We start from the raw sequence: 19,856 nt of genomic DNA, 5'->3' as shown, positions 1-19,856 counted from the left end.
TGCTATAGGTTTGTACATAAGAAAGTAAATTTCAGAGACCAGCCTTCAAAAGTACTGATTTCAGGGCAGCAAGAGGTCAAGATGGAGGCCGAGTGCTGGCCAGTCAGTGCCCTCGCTGGCTGTTCCCAGGAAGGCATGCTTCTGCACTGACCAGCAGACAAGACCTTGAAGGAGGAGGTTCAGGAGGAGGATGGTGAAACCAGATAGAAAAGAAAGGAGAGAAGAAAAAATGGAAGTAGGTCAGGGAGAAATAGAATGTGTACCCATGAACCGTGGGCGGGCTTTCCTGCTGAAGACGGAGCAGTAGCTTGCCTGGGTTTGCACGAGAGCAAGGCTGAGGGACACTGGCCTGAGCTCTCCGTGCTGGGCTGGGAACGGACAGTGATGCTGGCAGGGTTTTGCCTGCCTGTCGGGCTGAACAACCAGCTGGTGCTCAAGGGACTTGCAGGCCCTTTCTCCTTGGTGACAGCTGAGCCGTTGGAAACCGTTCCACGTGGAGGAAAGTGCACCCAGCTCAGGGAGCTTGCTGCAGCGAGGTGTGGGAGATGAACCCCAAGTTCTGACAGCTGGCCAGTGCCGGCAGCCTGAACGCTGGCAAGAACATTCCTTTTGAGAACAGTTTGCCATAATGAATTCTGACATCATTGCACTCTCTCAGTCAAGGGTGTCGAAATGGAAGAAACCACTTATTGCCAAGGGTCCGTGGAAACCCTCAAAATGGGAAATTCCTTGGCTCTCCTCCCTTCGTTTTGGAGTGGAGTTTTTAAGCAACAGTTCATTCTAGATATTTAATAGAGCTCAACATTTTAAGAATAAATGAATAGTTTAGAGACATGAAAGCAATCATGTGACTTTTATTTCCCTCAAGTTGGGGTCTTTCATAGCATTTAGAATGTAATTCTTGCAAATTAATTTCTTTTTTTGTTCCTTTCTATCGTGATAATCCATCTAGCTTTAAAGAACATTTTTTCTGCCGTCATGGCAACCGTGGAAGTGATTACTTGAATAAAATTATGTGACTAGAAGAATGTATGAATGTTACAGCAATTGCTGAGAATTGTATGTTTTTGCATTTAGGATACTTCTTTTCCTTTTCTGATATTTAAAGTTTGCAGTCTCTCACCTCCAGTCCCTCCTTCCCCCTGCTGTCACTGATCTGCGGCCGGACAGCCAGCCTCACGGTTGTCCTGACAGTGCCACCTTCGTTTGACCAGCACAGCCTGGGCCCTTCTGAGACATCCTGTGATTACTGTGCAGCCTTTGATTACAAGCAGGATTCTTCCCAGCTCGAGGAAGAATTTGATTCTGAAGCCTAAGGTCTCCTCAGAAATAAACTTGAAACAGTCTGAGAGAAACTTGAATTCGCCTCAAAGGCAAGGTCGTGCGTTGGGAAGACGCCCTCAGTTGTTGCTGGTTTTGTCCTCAGCCTGTGTGGCGTCCCTTCAGGCACGGGGCGTTCCTCCAGTGGCCACCAGAGGGCCTCAGTCCTGCGCGGGAGAAACCGCTCCCCTGAAGGGAGGTGAATTTCTCTGCCCATCCTTTCTCGTTCGTACAGGGCAGCTAGGGCATCACCCTCAGACAGTGGGCTGCTTCACCTGGGCCAGCCGACTTTCTTTCCAATTTTGAACCAGTTCCTGGGGAGTAGCTCATTAGCTAGAATGACTGGACCGCATCAGATTTGTATCATATGTATGTATTAATTTGCATATTAATGATGTACAGCACCAGACCTGAGCTCTCTTGTATGTATATTTTGCTCTTTCTTCTGGAGCTGCACTTTGGTCTGAGAGCTGACATTTCTTTTGCCAGGAAGGTGGCAGGGACGGTGGAAAGCTCCAAGCTCGCTCTTCCACTGGGTGTGCAAACCTGAACAAGCCATTTCTCTTCTGTGTCACAATGGACCAGGCTGTGCTGGAGCATTCATAGCTAGAAAATTCTGTGCTTCTGCGACTGGCTAAGTATCGCACTCTGCAGGGAGGGCATGGCAGACATTCGGAATGGCCAGGTCCTCTGTGGTAGCCCTCCCTGAGTTAGGATATTTGGATTTGATTCTGCCTTCTCAAGGCCTAATTTCCACTATAGTGAAACAGCCCTTTAAACCTGCGTCTGCAGTTATGTTGTCCCAGTCCCACCCTTATGTCATCCAGTTCAAAATGTCATTCCTCTTATACATAGTAGGAGCTTAATCTGTGATTCTGGAATAAAATTAGGCTACTGTGTCCTGCCCATCCCTTTTTTAGCTGTAGCTGTTTCCTTCCCCCCCCCCCATGTTACCTAAGAGAACCGAGCTTCAGTCCAAAGCAAATGTACTCTGTTGCCTGTGAACGCGGATCCTATAAAAACAAATGAAGGGGAAAGCAGGATAGATTGCAGGTCCCAGGGCCTGTTACCTAATTTTTGCTAACGTCTCCTGTAGTGCTGCTGGGCGTCCTGAGCACACGCTTCTCTTTTTATGCCACTGTAGAGCTTCTGATCAGATATCATCTGATATGTGTGGGTGAGAGGAGTGTGGCAGTATTTATGTCCCTGTGCCAGTAAACCGTTATCTTAAAGTTCTGGGGCTGTTCTTGTGAATGAGAGTCCTGGGATGTCACATAGGTATAAGATACAAATTAACAGCCCCGGTGAGTGCTGGTAACTTACAGAACCCACATTCAGTTTGATTTAATACCTTTGTGCGATTTAAAATGTCATCCAAGAAGAGAGCCAAATCCCTAGAGCACCTGCCACCGCCTGCAGAGGCTGGCTGACAGGTTCGCACCGGCTGACCTGCTCTGTGGCTTTTTGGAAAGATGAGCTGTGTTCTAATGAGCAGGTTATAAATATCAGTGGGTTATGTCATAGGAGGTAGCAGAGCTCAATGTGAAGGACCTGCTGGGAAGTGCTCCCAGCTGAACAGGCCGGGTTCAGCTTTCAGAGGGGACAGACAACATGCCGGGTCTGGGTATATGGACCAGGATTTACTAAAGCATTATTTGTCCCTTAGTGAAACATGTCACTGTATGTGTCTCTGTGAGGCACGTAGGGCAACGAGATGAGATGTGCTGATCCCAGGCAAGTTGGAGCTTCCGGTCCCCACACGCTCCCTGCAGGAGGGGCTTTGACCCTCTGCTTCTTTTTGTCGGTGTTTGACTGGGGTCAGGGGGTGCTGATGGATTGACCAGACAGTGACGTATGCTCTCAAAGATGCAGAGCGCTTGCTTGGTGGAGCTCCTCATTTTTCATACCTTTTCTCTTTGTCTTGCCTGTAAAGGTTGCAGGTTACAAGAAGCCTTTACCACACTGCACACGGTGCCTCACTGATACTCCTATCCCCTTTTGCCACCCACCTTCTAGGTGAAAAGACAGACTTCAGTACTGCTCAGCAGAGCAGGAAAACTACTGAGCCACTCAGTAAGGTGGAAGATACACTCTTGAAAGATATCTTGCCTTTGCGCCTCAGATCTGATTTTCCGACACTTATTTTCTTGAGAAAATTTGATTGTGGAAGCACAAAAGACCATCAATCGTAGGTCAGATTTTTCAACATTGAACAAAGAAGGGCAGACATGTGCAGAATAATTGTTTGCTTAAAGTCTAGCCAACAGTTTTTATGTAGACAAAATGCATTGAAACGTGTATAAAATATTTAATATCAATACACACCAGATGGAAACCCTGTCAAATTCTGTGTGCACACAGGAACTTGACAAGAGGAGTCGGGAGATTTAGAGAGATCCTCAGAGCAGTCGAAACGAGAACAACCCAGAACCTGCGAATGGTAAGTGTTGGTTGAGGCCTGAAGGCACTTCAAGTGTTTTCTCTCTCTCACACACGTATGTATTGTAAGTTATATATTATATATCATAATATGTTGTGTAATACAAATATACATTTTAAATTATATCTCAATGAAGTATACACACACACACACCATATATTTACCCATTTAAAGTCACTGCATTTTAGTATAGTCACAGAATTGTTCAGCCATCACTCATATTTAATTTCAGAACATTCTCATCACCCCCAAAACATCTCCGTGCTGATTAGTGGTCAGTTCCCATTTTCCCCTTTCCCCAGCCTCTGGCAATCACTAATTAACTTCCTTTTTCTATGGATTTGCCTACTTTGGACATTTCATATAAATGGAATTATACAGTATATTGTCTTTTTGTGACTGATGTCCTTTACTTAGCATGTTTTCAAGGTTCATCCATGTTTTAGCGTGTATCCATCCTTCATTCCTTGTCAGAGCTGAATGATATATACCCATTGTATGGATATACCACATTTTGTTTATTCAGTCATCAGTCAATAGACATTTGGATTGTCTCCACCTTTGGGCTATTATGAATAATGCTGCTATGAACATTCTTATACAAGTTTTTACATGTATATATGTGTTCATTTTTCTTGGGAATATACCTAGGAACGTAATTGCTAGTTAACATTTGGAAGAATTGCCAGACTATTTTCCAAATTGGTTGCACCATTTTACATTCCCACTAGAAATTATGAGGGTTCTGATTTTTCCACATCCTCAACAGCACTTGTTATCATCATTTTAGTGATAGCCATCCTAGTGGGTATGAAGTGCTCTCCCCTGGTGATTTTGATTTACGTTTCCCTGATGGCTAATGATGTTGAGCATCTTTTCAATTGCTTGATAGTGCTGTCTCTCGAAACATAAGAAACACATCCTGTGTGGCAGTTAGAACGTAAGCCCTCCCGATGCCACGGTGGTGAAGGCGTTGGTTGTCTGCTGATGGTTCATAACAAACCCAGAGAAAGCAAAGCAGATTAGATCCTGAGGAGTACCTGGCTATTTGACTAACTATATTGACTATTAGGCTCAGAAGTAGAAAAGTTAGTTCAATAAACTGGTTGATCAGCAGTCTGACTCTCTGTTGACTTGAGTTCTCTCTCTTTCCTTTTAATCCTTTCACTCTCCTGTCTGGGAGGCTCATTCATTCTACCTCTGTAGTTTACTGTTCAGAGCCACGTTTAGGGGAAGGTCTGGTGCTCACAGAAGCTGAGCAAATGCCCCACATCACAGCTGATGCAGCGACCCCACGTGAGGCTGAGTTTCTGTCGTCTTCCGTCATGCACGCTGTTTTCCTCCCATTGTTGAGAACCCTTTCAGTGCTGTGAGAGGATGCTCTGTTGGGCAAGACTAAGAGATTTCTGTCACGGGAAATGAGGCTGTATCTTCATTTTTGGTGCTTCCAGAGTTTTAGGATGTGGACATACAACTCATGGGGCCAGATGGCTAAGCCATAGCTTTCCTAGAGTTATGGGGGGTAAGACGAGTTGGGCGACTCCCCATACATACCCCACCAAGAACTCACTTGGTCTTTGATATTTATTTGCATATTGATGTGATTTATGGGTGCCCTAAGAAGTTCAAACAAAACATTTTGAGGGGGAGGGTATAGCTCAAGTGGTAGAGCATATGCTTAGCATGCATAAGGTCCTGGGTTCAATCCCCAGTACCTCCTCTAATAAACTAACAAACAAACAAACAAACAAACCTAGTTACCTCCCCCACTAAAATAAATAAACATAAAATTTTTTTAAAAACATCTTGATCTGAACAGGTTTTTAAAGGAAAAAACCCTGCAAAAATAGAGATAAAAATTGTTGCCAAATGTTTTTTCTCTTAAATTGACCTACTCCCAACATTCCATGCACTTTTCAACTGGTCAGATTCTTCTAAGATTTGGAAGCACAATTAAAGTAACTAGTTCTATTGGCAAGTGTTCTTACAATTGTTTTAAAAGCACATTTAAAAAGCCAATCTTTCACAATTACTTAAATACGGAGCATTTGTTCATATTGTTGACTCTCCAAAAATGTTTATTTCATTTAGGAAATGAATGGTTTTTCCCATTAAAAGGTGTGAGTGCACCGTGGGAATCTGCGTGCTGCTTATTCAACATTATTTTTTAGAATTAGGGAATATCTTCCTTGTTGTCTAAGGTTTATGATTTTCAAATCGATGTATTTTTAACTTATAAAATCCTGTGACATAAGATTCTGAATAGAGATATGTTAGGAAGGGAGAGAGCTTTCATCTTGTTTTGTTTTTTTCTTCTCTTTTTTCTGAGAAGTCCAATGAAGAGCCTTCTAAAGAAAGTCTGGGTAGACTAAAGCTGCCCCCGGACATTTTCAGCTGTTAACTAACTGGTTAATGTTAGCATGCAATATCACCACTCAAGTACACTTTTGGTCTTGATTAATGACCCTCAAGTGACCTAAGTTAAACTGTTTCTAAATTCCTTGAGCGCTTAACCAAAGGTGTGCACCAGAACTATCCAAGGAACTTTGAACAAACGCATATCCCCGAGCCTCACCTCGGAAGCACCAGCTGGGCCGAGAAGCTACATTTTCTAGTTACACAAGTGATTCTTTGCCCCACCTCCCCAGTTGAGAAGCACTCCCTGAGTCGTCTTTACTGGTGTCTTGGTTTCCACTGGGCATCAGGAAGCTTCTCCAGCTATTGCCATTCATAAGGCAATGTTTCTATCAGCCTTAATTACTGTATGATTCTTTTTAGATTAGCTGATAATTGCAAACTTCTGATACCTTTATGAGATGGAAAAGTTGCTTTGTGAACTCTGTCTGGTGGAGACCATAGCAGAGAAGGACAAGGTACTTTTACAGCAACCCCATTGCTAGATAAATACTCCAAAGACTTGAAAGCAGGCATTCAAACAAAAACTTGTATATGTTCATAGCAGCACTATTTACAGTAGCCAAAAGATGGAAACAATCCAAATGTCTATCCTGCATAAACAAAATGTGGTATATCTATACAGTGGAATATCATTCAGCTACAAAAAGGGATGACATACTGATTCATGCGACAATGTGCATAAACCTTGAAAACATACGCTAAATGAAAGAAGCCAGATGCAAAAAGACCACACATTATATGATTCTATTTGAATGAAATGTCCAGAATAGGCAAGTCTGCAGAAACAGAAAGCAGATTAGTTGTTCCCAGAGTCTGGAAGGAGGGGAACGGAGAGTGGCTTTTTAAAGGGTGTAGGGTTTCCTTTTAGGGTAAAGAATGCTCTGGAACTAGATAGTGGTCATGGTTGTACAATATTATGCATGTCCTAAATGCCATCGGATTATACACTTTAAAATGGTTAAAACGATAAATTTTATGTTATGTGAATTTTATCACAATTTTAAAACATATACAAAGAAGTGCATTTAATGGCCAAATTTGTACAAGAAGTCTTTTTTCAAGCCAGCTTCCTTAATTCTAAATTTATTTGATAGTTACTAGCAATTTTTAGGCATTTAAACTGCAAGCTAAATATAACGAGTATAAAACGTAAAAGGTATGATAAATATTGGTGATCTTGCTCATAATTTCTCATAGTTAATCTCCTTTTCTGAGCTTCATTTAAGCTTTCAGTGAACACAACCAACATCCTTCCTAATCAGTAATGCATGATGAGGTGATGCCTTTAAAATATGCAATCACATCAAAACCGCATTTGAAATGTCCCTCAGGTAGGTTAATACCCTGGGGGAAAATGAGGTCTAGCATGAGCTGTCCAGCAGTGGACGAACAAACTGTTTTTAGGGCAGAGACTTTTACAACCTTAGAATCCCTCCACGGCAAATAGATACAGAAAATGAAGTTGCTTGTTCATTTTTCTCCTTTACCGCTTTTTTTTTTTCCTCAGCTACAGTGAGTGGAGGTTATTTTTGCCAGGCGATGCTTCCAGCAGAAGTCATTAGCTTATATGACTGCAATGAGATCAAAATGAAACTATAATGGAAGGTTTAAGAAAACAGTTCAGGAACTGTTTAGGTACTGAAAATTGTGTTCTTATGAGATCTTTACTGATGGCTCAGTTGGGGATGATAGGAGTGCATTTAATTTCCCATTTTTATAGACATTTAAAGCCAGTGGGTCCTACCTGAGAATAATCAAGAAAATTTGCCTTTACCCAGTGGTTATCAGAAACCACTAAGCTAGTGATTTGGTTGCATTTAGGTTTCCTTGTGGTGTTTTAAGAGCTTTCACAAAGCCTCGCAAAGTTATCGTCTGGAACATATTTATTTAAAAAGGTTCATTCTCAGGGATGATCAGCATCCTTTGTCTGCATCTTGCAAAGAATGCTAAAGCTTTGTGGAAAAACCTGCTGGTTGAAGTTTTATTGGCCGCCTCTGGCTGATCATGAGGTAGCCCGGACCACCTTGAGGTGCAGTGTTTCTGTTTTCAGAGGGATTTTTTTCTCACTTCTCTTCTTTGTCACTGGAAGATTGTGAGGTAAGTTAACTGATATGCATCAGTCAACAAAATACTTCTTAGTAGTTGGCACGCCTCCTTCCCCCTATGCTAGGCAGCTATAGAGTTTGGAAAAGTGTAGTCGTCTGCATCTGACTTAGGAGGACAACATCCAGATGTTTCTGGGTTTTCGCAGTAAGAAGGGAGATACCTACCCAGCTTTGGAAAAAGTCTTGATCAGCAGCCATAATCCCCTCTTCCCACCTCTCCGCTTTGCACAAGGCCAGGGGGGGCCTTTGGGCTGGAAGCCCAGGATGCAGGAGGAACAGGGCCTCAGGGCCTGAGTCACAGGGCAGGGCCATGTGGGACTGGCCCTTGGCACTCCTAAGAAGGAAGACATTCTAAAAATCTGCACTGAACGTCAGCTTATCATCAATGAAGAGATTTTTTTTCAGGGTTTACATCATCCAGCTTGAATACTGGCTTTCTGCCAAATTCGGGCTTTAGTAGGCATCAGTCAGGAGTTGCTGAAAATACTTGCAGTTCACCTATTATTTATAAGAGCTTTTGGAAAAGAGCTTAACTAAAAGTTTCCATTGTTTCAGGTATAAAACATGTTTAGCATTCCAGACTGTGGCAGAGGCGGGGCGGCATTTGGAGGGCATAAACTTATTTTTTTAAGTATTTCAAATATCTTAGTGTATCATATTTCCTTTTCTTTTTTGTCATCAACTGATATAATTTTCATCATAGGAGTAAAATTTTTTCATTGTGAGTCTTGGGATAGTGCCTAGCACAAGGTGATGCCTGAAAAATATTTATTAAATGAGTGAATGAATGAATGATACAAAATAGATTCATGGCTGTGCCTTTGCTCCTTTGTGTTCCCAGACAATAGCCAGGCAGTTGGCGGAGATACTGCTGCGGGGCATGTGTGAGCAGAGCTACTGGAACCCCCTGGAGGACCCGCCATGCCAGTCACCTCTGGACGATCCCCTCCGGAAAGGAGCAAACACAAAAACCTACACCCTCACCCGGAAAGCCCGTGTCTACTCAGGAGAGAAGTAAGGGAGTTGACATGTGTTCATTTGTAGGCTAGGGGATGGGAGGGAAACTTCAGGGAAATTTAACAATGAACAGAAGTTCAAAGGTCGATTTTTCCCCTAAAAGAGAACCAGGTGAGCAAGTCTCATTTACCGGTTTAATAGAGATACCTCATTACTTTTCATAACTTCAGCAAATATCCATGCACAGGTGGGGGCATTTTAAGTAGGAAGATGCTCTCATCTAGTGCTTGGCTGCCGTTCTCAGCCATCACTATTGGTCTTTAGGATTTTCATTCCATTTATTACAAGAACCTCAGCATTATACAGCCATCAGCGACAAAGCTGTTAGTAAGCCAGAGTTAACCCTTTTTTCTTTTCCTCAGCAATTCCTTGATCCTTTTGTTAAAAACTTGTTTTAAGCTGAATAAGCTACAAGAAGAAGTAGAATTAAATCATTTGCAAGTAATTGGAAGGTGGTGTCTCTTTAGAACTTCTTAATTGTTTTAAGTTTTGAACTTGGGACTTGACCACCCTTGAGGAAAATGGGCTAGCGGAGCACCCCCATCTCAGCGGCGAGGACCTTCCCCGTGTCCGGGGGACGGAGGACAGGAAGGGAATAGGAGGGAGGTGGGCCACGTGAAGGCTGGGAGACGGGAACAGCGGCTGACTCATTCCTGATTCCTCCGCTCTGAGTGTCACCCCCATCTCTGCCTGTTCCTACGAGGACGGGTGCGAGGTGGCTTTTCAGAACCTCTCCATGAAGGAAAGGGGAGCAATGTTCGAATAAACAGGGAGCCCCTCTTCACTCATCACAAATGGGAAAAATGGCTGAAAGACAAGACCTCAGGCTGCTGCTTCTGAGGCCCCAGAAAACACAGAGGTGGGGGTGACTAGATAGTTATTATTCCGAAAATGATTGTTGCGTTTTCAAAGGGGCAGCATTTCTCAAAGTGGCTGCCTCTTAATCCTCTCAAGTCAGCCCTGGCATTTCCCTCCCTCCTTAGCTTGTTCAGTTTGCATTGCTTGTATGAATTCAGACTGCTGAGCATATTGTTAACTTTTCCCCTAGGCTTACTTTAACTTAGTTGTTATCCCCTTTTTTCCAGGGCCTCTTACCATGAGTTTGCTTAATTCACAGGTTGTATTTACTCCTTAGTCCTCATCCAGATTCATGGAACAATTGTCCTCACAATTCCCAAACTCTTGTTGAGGATGGGCAGGGAAAAAAAATTAGACTCTCACTTTTCAAATGCTGACCCCTCACTGTGAACTATTTAGGGGTATAATTGTGGTTCTTTTTTAGATACATGTGATATATATAAAGAACCATATAGGAACAACTGCATGCCAGCCAATTAGATAACTTAGATGAAATGGACAAATTTCAAGAAAGACACAAACTACCAAAACTGAAGAAACAGAAAATCTTAATAGATCTATAGCAAGTAAAGAGATTGAATTAGTAATAAAAACATTCCCACAAAGAAAAGCCCAGGCCCAGATGGCTTCACTGGTGAATTCTACCAAACATTTAAAGAAGAGTTAATGCCAGTTCTCCACAAACTCTTTCAAAAAACAGAAGAGGAAGGAATACTTCCCAACTCATTCTATGAGGCCAGTATTATCCTAATAACAAAATTAGACAAAGACATCATGAGATAAGAAAACTACAGATCAATTTTTTATAACTATTGATAAAAATCCTGAACAAAATACTAGCAAATCAAACCCAGCAATAAGTAAGGACTGTATGCCCAGTGGGATTCACTTCAGAATGCAAGGTTGGCTTGACATCTGAAAATCAATTACTGTCACACATCACATCAATAGAATAAAGCAGAAAACCCAGGTGACCATCTCAGTAGATGCGGAAAAAACATCTGACAAAATGCAACACCTTTTCACAATAAAATATACGTAACAAACTAGTAATAGAAGGGGCTTTCCTCAGCCTGGTGAAGGGCACCTATGAAAACCCACAGCTAACTTCATACTCATAGTGAAAGATTGGATGCTTTCCCAACAACTTTGACTGTCTACCCTGAGCTCCATACTTCCCTCAACTGGGAAGAGGGAAAGAATGGCCAGAACTGGGTCTAGAGAATTCTTAATTATGGAGCAGGGGGATTCCAGTGTGTAGTTTTTCAAGTATGTCTCTTAAAACTATCCTTTCCCGCTCCCCCACCCCCCCTTCTTCCTGCCAGCCCTGAGAGCTTTGTACCCACCTTGCCTGCCTTGAAAAGAAGGGTAGGGGAAGTAGAATTAAAACCAGTTAATGTGCGACTTGTTAGCAGCTCTGGTAAAAATAACATAACCTAGCACGTAAATAGGCTGATGGCTCAAATGGAATTTGGGGATTATCCATGGACTGAATTTGCTGGTGTTAAGTCACAATTAGCATGGGCTTTCTCTTCTCAGTTAGTCTGGACAATGCAGACGTGGTGAGCCACAAAGAAGTGAAAATGGTTAATGTTACTGCTTCATTTGTAAGGTCCCAATTGCATGTAAGCACAAGCCAGGATATTAGGAAATGATTGCTCAGTGGGGGCACGCACACCCCCCCCCCCCCACATTTTTACTGTGAAGCCTGTAGGCTCTGTTTCTGAATTTAAGGGCAAAGAAATGTTCCATCTTCTAAAAACCCACATCACCTCAAGCCATCTCTTTAAGGAAGTCACTGCAGATTCCGGAATCTTATTCCTCATTCACAGGCCAGCCCTTTTATAAAATTTTAGCCCCACAAGAGCTACTGGAGCCATCCCACTGGTGGTTCCCTTACCTCTGGGGATCTCAGGGCTGTAAAAACAGTATGAGGCACTGTGCTTTTCTGTCTTGCTCTGATGCAATACAAAAGCTGCCAGCACTTCAAAGAGAACAAGTATTTATAATGGTTTGGAAAACATTTTTTGGCCATCTTGGGGGAAATTATCCCTTGTCTTAAGTTAAATGATTGTAGTGTTACCTGGGAAGATGTAAATTTAGTCTTTATTTAGTCATCTCTAAAACATCCAGGAGTTTTTTTTAACCAAGTTTTTTTTTTAGTATTTAATACTTTTCTTATTGGAGTATAGTCAGTTTACAGTGTTGTGTTAATTTCTGGTGTACAGCATAGTGATTCTGTTTTATATATATATATATATATATATATATATATATATATATACACACACACACACACACACACACACACACACATATATATATTCCTTTTCATATTCTTTTTAATTATAGGCTATTACAAGGTCTTAAATATAGCCCCTGTGCTATACAGTAGGACCTTGCTGTTTATTTTATATAGTGGTTAATTGGGATTTCAGATTTGCAGGTAACCAAGTTCATTTTTATTGCACTCTTCTTTCATTCCATAAAAAAGAGTTGAGTTTGGCCCAACTGGTGGTAACACTCACAGTTCTACTCAAACGACTCTAGAGCTTTAGAATGGAGGGGAAATGCTGGAGATCTTTTAAAATGCTCAAAACACATAAACAGAATATCAAGATTGGTGATCGGAGTTATGTTTGGTTTTTATGGTCCTGTAATCCTGAGCATGATTGAGCTTAAAAGCTTTTTCTTTTAATCCAAGATGTTCAAGTTTGGCCATAATATTGATTAGTACGACAGCGCTTGCCTGCCATCCCATAATGACAGCTGAAGTATGATAGCTCACTAAATTCTTACAGTATTCCAGAAATTAGTCAAACTCTGAAGTTGCTTCCAATCTCCTATTTCATCTAAATGACAATATAAAATAGGCCAGCTGGCAAGGAAGAGGTAAGAGGAACACTGTACAGTGACACGTCTGCATTTATACCTCATAATGGGTTTAGGAGAAAGCTTGTATTATTTCTATAATGTCAGTTTGTAGTGATAGAAATTTCTGCCTTTATAATAGGCACAAATGTTGTTTGGCTTTTAACTTGGTTTTTACAGCTTTACCCTGCTGCCTGCTATGAAATTATAAATTTCAAATTATAAAGTTCAAATTATAAATTCCATAGATTACCATAGAAATAGACAGATGAACTCGGGTGTCCAGATTATACAATATTTTTCATGGGTTCTATATTATATAAAAATCTAGAAGCTTTTAGCATTCAGTTTTGCTCTTAGACATTTATTTTGTGTTACTTTGAAACTGCCATCTATCAAAGTCAATTTTCTTTATACAGCATTTTTTGTCCTCAAGAAAATACTGAAGAAGCCCTGTTGTTATTGCTGATTAGTGAATCAATGGTGAGTAGAACGTGTTTTCACATTTTTCTTTCCCCTGTTTCTATAGTCCCTGTTTTGATATGGTGACTGCATCAGAATGTGACTTTTTCTTTGGAGAATAATACTTTCTTAAGGGGATACCTGGGTGGGGAAAAACCATAGCGATTTAGAAGGAAGGATGTTTCTTAATTCTTGGACTGGCTAGAAATGTCCCTTGGTCGGCCTGGAGCACAGAGCTTGTCTTCCCTTAGCAGTTAGCAGGCCTCTGAGTTCATTCATTTATCCACCAAGTGTTGACTGAACACCAACACAGCTGTGTATGGGTAAACTACAGCTAACATGACCACCAAAGGAACCTTAAAGGCGAAAAGAAGCCCCCAAAAGGTAACCTTTATGAGGTTCTCCATTTGCCTTGGAGGGAGGGGGAGTTTGGGGGTAAATCACTCGTTATATACACGAACCTCTGGTTTCCATAGTAGCAGCCTGATGCAACTGCCTCGTCCTCCTGCCCAGGTCCTCTCCCTGAACCCCAGCCTGTTCCCCAGGCATTGCCCAGTCCCAGCCCGGGAGAGCACACTGCTGTTACCTGGCCCTGCTGTTGTGAGGGAGTTTTTGCCAGACCATCAGATTCCTTTGAAATGTCTTCTTAGTGTTTGGCCAGGATATCGAATTTAGGTCTAGAATTTCACCTCTCATCATTTTACTGGGTTTCTACTCTGCATGTTGCCAGGCATGACGACCCAGCTTGAAACATTCCAGAGTAATATGTGTTACAATTAATTTGTACCTTGGCAAGTGAACAGCGTGTGCTGAGCACCTGAGCAGAACGGCAAGCCCCTGGGACTTGGAAGGACCTCGAGGTCCTCATGTCCACCCACTCATTTACGGACGAGGAGCCAGAGACCCAGAGCGGGCAAAAAGGAAGCCCCCTGCAGTGGTCTGTTGCTCTTTCTAGTAGATGGTCCTGCCTCCATGCATAACTCCCACCCCGCCAGGCAGGCAGGAGGAGAAAGGAGTAGAAACAAGAATCGTAGCTAAAGCAAGAGAAGGCATTTTCCTCCTTCCCCAAGCGTGCGGTTTAAATCGAGGCATGGAACACACTCCGGTGAAAAAGGCTTAGAAACGGAGCCCACAAGCTGAGTGAAGGAGGCTCAGAAGAGGCTGGGATTAGGCAGGGAGAGTAGCTTTCTTGCCTTAATTTAAAACTTTGGGTTTTCTTATTCTGTGAAATGGCCCCATGATGTTTACAAGAGCAAGACTGCTTGAGTTACCACTTCTTTTTATTTGGAAGTTCTTGACGTTATTGGCCCCACTTCCTCTGAAGGAAACAGGTTGCCCCTGTGGCTCATCTTTCCTTGACTGTCAGCTGGTAACTGAGGACGGTGTCATTGACACTCTCTCCTCTGCCTTGGCACGGTTGCGGCGGCACATATGTGCACAGGCTGGCGCGCGGTGGCCCCCAGGAGCTGGCTTTCAGGCGAGCGGGGCTGCCTGAGCCTCGCCGTCAGTTCTCTGAGGGGCCCACTCACACTGGCCTCGCTGACATTCCCTCCTCCTGGCTGGGTGCTCCCAACCTGGCAGTTAGCTCCCTTTGGGAAAACTTGATTAGTGACAGTGTAAACGTTCTGAAAGCAGGGTGATCACACACTTTCGAATTCCTGGACAATTCTGATTGAAAATACTGTGTTCCATTTTGGAATCTGGGACACAGGTCCACTTCTCTAAGATGCCTGCTCTAAGTTTAGATGTCTTGGGAATGGTGCCTCCAGCTCTCCTGCTCCCTCACTGAAGCGATAGAAACTAATAATACTCAGAGCTTGGGTCCCTCTGAGACACTCGGATGTGGCCCTGTCGCATTGAATTTCCAGCAGGTCTCTTCGGAGGATGGTGAAATCCAGTGACAGTAAATACGAAGGACAAGGTTGCCAACGAGAATGATGCTGTTCTCCCTGTAAATTGTTCCATAATTATGTAGACAAAAGTCTAAATTAAGTTGCCTTTGGAAGCCTTTTTTCATATCCCTTGACTCCTTGATTTTTTTTTCAGTTTTTAGATGGAAAATAGATGTGCTTAATTTCAGAACCAAAATGAGAATAGTAGTGTTTTTTGGTGTCAGAAAATCATATTCTTCATTGGTTCCGACTTCAACTTGGAAGCATAAATTTGTTGACAGTCTCTCCACCTACAAGAACTCATTTGGAATCGGACTGCGTTCTCACCTTAAAGCAAATCAGTTTCCCTGGGAGAAAGGGGTCATCAGAACTATATTTGCACAACTACCACAGAGAGAGTGTTCTGAGATATTTATTATTTGGGATCTGTTTGAGGTTCTACATTGTACCTTTTTAATCAAAAGACGCTGATAGGCTTTCTCTTAAAAGAAAAAAAAAGAATGCATTTGGCATAACTTGAAAATCTTAAATAGTGTTTTGTTTTGTTCCCTTCTCTTCCAGACATTGGTCTCAATATGGAACATTTAGAGCAAATAAATAAAATAAACCACTTATAGCAGGCCCGGTTTCCCTTGGAGCTTCCTTTGTTGCCTCAAAAGGCACCTCCTAACAAGAAAAACTTAGAATGAAATCTTCAAAAGCAGGCTTATTTCCATAAGAGATGACTCACTTTGTAGGAAGTGGCCTGTCTTCTATATTCTTACTTGTCTTTGACATTTAAGAGTAAGGAGTTTTAAAATGAGTAAGTACTGATGGGTGGCTCCAAATCAAAGCCTTGGACTCACACACAAAAGAAAGCGTTCACCTCATCAGCGAGAGAGAAGGTGTGTGCGTGGCCTTTCCGCATGTCAGGCAGGAAGGTGAACATCAGCCTGCCTGGACCAGTGACCCTGGTACTTCTTGTGCCACCTTCATGGGGAAACTTGAGGGACCCTTTCTGTGCTCCTTAGAGACGGACAGGTGTGGAGACTTTCGTTAATTAGCAGGGGAGAAAAGACTTGATTGATACCGAGCTTCCTACTGAGGAGAAAAGGAAAATGAGCTGCAGTTAGAGTCTCCAGTACACGTGGTGTATCTGGAGGAATCGAGGGAGATGTCAAAAGTAATGAAAACAGGGGAAGGGTATATAGCTCAAGTGGTAGAGTGCATGCTCAGCAGCCAAGAGTTCCTGGGTTCGATCCCCTGTTCCTCCTTCAAGCAGAAATTAATGAGTAAACCTAATTACTTCCCCCTCTTAAAAACAAACGATACAGGCAAAAGTAATGAAAACAAGTCGCTGTGAAGAGCCGTTGATTTCTAGGCAGATGAAATGAATAAGCTTGAATGTGCCTGCTGTATCTCTGTGCTAAGCAGTGGAGGAGTGAAATAGGCAAGCGAGGCTCTCTTGAGTCCTCTGTCTTTCAAAACAAAAATCGGTTTGCTTCTTGCTTTCTCTCATGCATCTGTTTTGTGCTTCCCTAAACAAGGTTGAATTAGTCTCTGTAGTCTGTTCCAGTGAAGATGTCACATAAAGATTTGAATGTTGCTGTGGTGACAGGGGAAAAGTGCGATCTATCTCTATAGGGCTGGTGGAACTTGATGACGCCATTTGGTGATGGGCAGTGTGGGGCTGGAAACTTCCCCCTGCTCTTTAATATCGAGCAGACACAGGGTCTACAAGTGAGGCGCAGCACGGCCTCGCTCGACGGGTGACGCTGTGCCCCAGAGCGCAGCTGTGTTGCAGTGAGGCTGTCTGTGAGCCCCAGCCCCAGACAAACCACCTTGCTTTGCATCAGCTCCTAAAGCTTCCTCCCGATGCCTGCTCACGGGTACCAGTGCCCCCTAGGATTGCGGCTCCAGGCCTCCCGTGTTTGGATGATGCCATGTACCATGTGGGGATTGTGAATAAGCGACCCCTTACTCATTCCTGCCCTTGTCTCCAGACCCTCAGCAAGCTCTCAGGGGCAAGAGGGCCTGGATGGCTTCTCCACACAGCGTGCTGGCTGCGTGCACGGGCTGCCACACCATCTGCTTCTCTCTTCTTGTTGTTTTCAGGCCAACCGGGATGCTGTGCTGAGCAGGATTCCTGAGCACAAGAGCGACCGCCTCATCAGTTTACAGAGCGCGTCTGTGGTCTATGATCTACTGACCATCGCTCTCGGGAGGAGAGGCCAGTACGAGATGCTGTCAGAGGTACAGCCTTTGGGTCTGGTTACTCCCCGGCAGTGGGTGGTGCTGGCGTGTGAGCATTGGGACCAGCCCTGGGACCTATTCTGGCCCCCACCCCCTCTCACCGCAGCCGTGTGACCCTGGACCCATCATCTGCTTTCCTCCTCTGCCAAATGGGAATTGGGCTAAATGATTAGGTGGTGGAATTCATTGGCAATCACTTCCTACCAGTGGTCCCTAAACCCTCTTGGGGGTGAGTTTGTGTGTGAGATGAGGCAAGTGTGTCTCAAGCAGTTTCTCCTTCGGTGTAATTTCCACCATAACCCGGGTCTCCCACCTATGGTATTAATTTCTTTGTAAAACAGGTTTTATTTTATTTAAAGTATCAGTGCATTACTCCTGGTGAAATGGTAACTTCAGGCTAGTACACGAGCTGGTACAGGCTTCCACGTAAATGAGCCCTGTCTTCATATAGAGTCTTTGCTTGTTCAGAAGAGACCCTAGTTGCTTACAGATCTCGCACCAGGCATCGCCATCTCATTCTCTCAGCTGCTAAGAAACATTTAGGATGGAAGCTCGACTGTTTTACAGTTTCAGAAGAAGCTGGTATACATTTCTGAGTTGCTGCCTAGAATACCAAATCCACCCTGGTAGAGGCTAAATCAGTCACAAAATCATTTTCTCTTTTCCTTCTTGGAGTAAAAAGAAAGAAGGAAAGAAAAACAACTCCTTTTGTTAAAATGAACTTTTCCATGTTATTTATCTTTCTTTTTTCTAAATTTATACACATTGCAACAGCCTCTGGGCACAGGGACAGGGAATGAAATGCAGTAACAGATTGGCTGAAATCAGATAAGCGCCCGGCTCACCCTCTAGCCTGCCGGTTCATCGCCACATTAGGCAGGAGCCTCGGAGAACAGACGAGCCTGCGTGGCTTGGATCTTTTTTTAGTCTTTGGTTTGGTGACTATACAGGGCAATGGTTACTCAGTCCTCAAAAAAAAAAGCCCCTCACAATCTGGCTGGATAAAGCAGCGAGTCCAGATGTTCCTGTCACACACGGGACACCCCCTGGGACTCTGCCCAGCCTTGGGACTGGCCCAGATTCTTCGCCACCCCAGGGGCTTTGGCTTCCAGGGACCCTCTGCTCCTGGCCAGCTTAGCTCCTGTCCACAGAGCCCATCTGTGGGGAGGGGGCCACCCAGCTCACAGCTGAGTTCCTTTAAGGTGAACTTTTTCCTCCCAGACAAACCACAAAACATCTCTCGGAGCCCAAGGTTGAGCGTGGTTTGCACATCTACTTTCCTCCCATCCTGTAGCCATAGAACCTGTCCCCAGCTTGAAATTCACCTGTGTCTGGAACAGGTGTGAGGAGCCCGAGGTGGCTGGCGTGGTGGACAGGCTGGATGGCCCCTGCCTACAGACTTCTCGTTGTGCCATGAATGACTCCAGGGGGACAGCTGCATCCTAGCCGCACTCCTCCGTGAGCTGACGGCTCCCTGGCATGTGCCTCCAGAATCCGGGGACCTTGCTTTCATCCAGATGACTTTCACCTTGACATCACATGTAGCTTCCTCTGGTGGTGGTGACCTGATGCCCGAGTCGTTGGTTGCCAGTGCCTTTGCGATTCAGAATTTCATGGCACTAGTCACACTGACAATGGTGGAGACAGTGCCAGGGGTTGCCTTGAAGGTGCTGGAGTGGAACAGTGGGAGAAAGGGAAATTTATCACCATATCTCCCTGGGGGCCTTATGACTTTTGTACCATATCTTGTGTTTTATCTATTAAAAATATGAATCAATGGATCAAATATATAAAACGGAAGACATTCATTTCTTTAACACACATAAGTGCAGCCCCCGGTTCTGTGCCAGGGCCTGTGATTAAGGCCAGGGATTCAGCGGTGAGCGAGGCACCGTCCCTGCCCCGAGCAGCTCCCAGTCCAGAGGGAGGCAGCCAAGCAGCAGGAAGTTGCATCTGGTGTGGCCGAGGAGGGGCACTCCATGCAGGGCCTGCATCCAGTAATGAAGGGTTTGAATCCTTGGCCTTCACATTTCTTGCTGTTTCTACTTATTTTTGCAGGTGGAGCTTCCCCCAGCAAATATTTGGCGGCCACGCTGTCTCAGATCTAACGAGAACAGGAAGGCGAAAGTACAGGGCATCTCAAGGGCCAGTCCTGTCCGCAGAGACAGGGGCGTGGTCCAGCCTTGGCTGAGCACGGACCCTTGTCCCTTGGTCTCAGGCCACATCCTACTTCAAGTGTCT

The 19,856-nt window shown here is 43.9% G+C and overlaps 1 protein-coding gene across 7 annotated transcripts in view; it reads left to right on the top strand.

The window, feature by feature from the left end:
• The window catches only part of TTC7B (tetratricopeptide repeat domain 7B), a 225,405-nt gene that overhangs the window by 90,239 nt on the left and 115,310 nt on the right, over positions 1-19,856 (top strand). For all 7 annotated transcript variants that reach the window (XM_064486195.1, XM_064486194.1, XM_064486193.1 and 4 more), the window contains 4 exons: positions 3,682-3,760; positions 9,125-9,297; positions 13,449-13,512; positions 17,478-17,615. In XM_064486195.1, the coding sequence (XP_064342265.1) occupies positions 3,682-3,760; positions 9,125-9,297; positions 13,449-13,512; positions 17,478-17,615 (454 nt within the window). The remainder of the gene's footprint in view (positions 1-3,681; positions 3,761-9,124; positions 9,298-13,448; positions 13,513-17,477; positions 17,616-19,856) is intronic.

The sequence above is a fragment of the Camelus dromedarius genome, chromosome 5 (genome assembly GCF_036321535.1).
Source record: "Camelus dromedarius isolate mCamDro1 chromosome 5, mCamDro1.pat, whole genome shotgun sequence".
NCBI classification, from domain to species: Eukaryota; Metazoa; Chordata; class Mammalia; order Artiodactyla; family Camelidae; genus Camelus; species Camelus dromedarius.
This window is presented reverse-complemented; position numbering and strand designations above follow the sequence as displayed.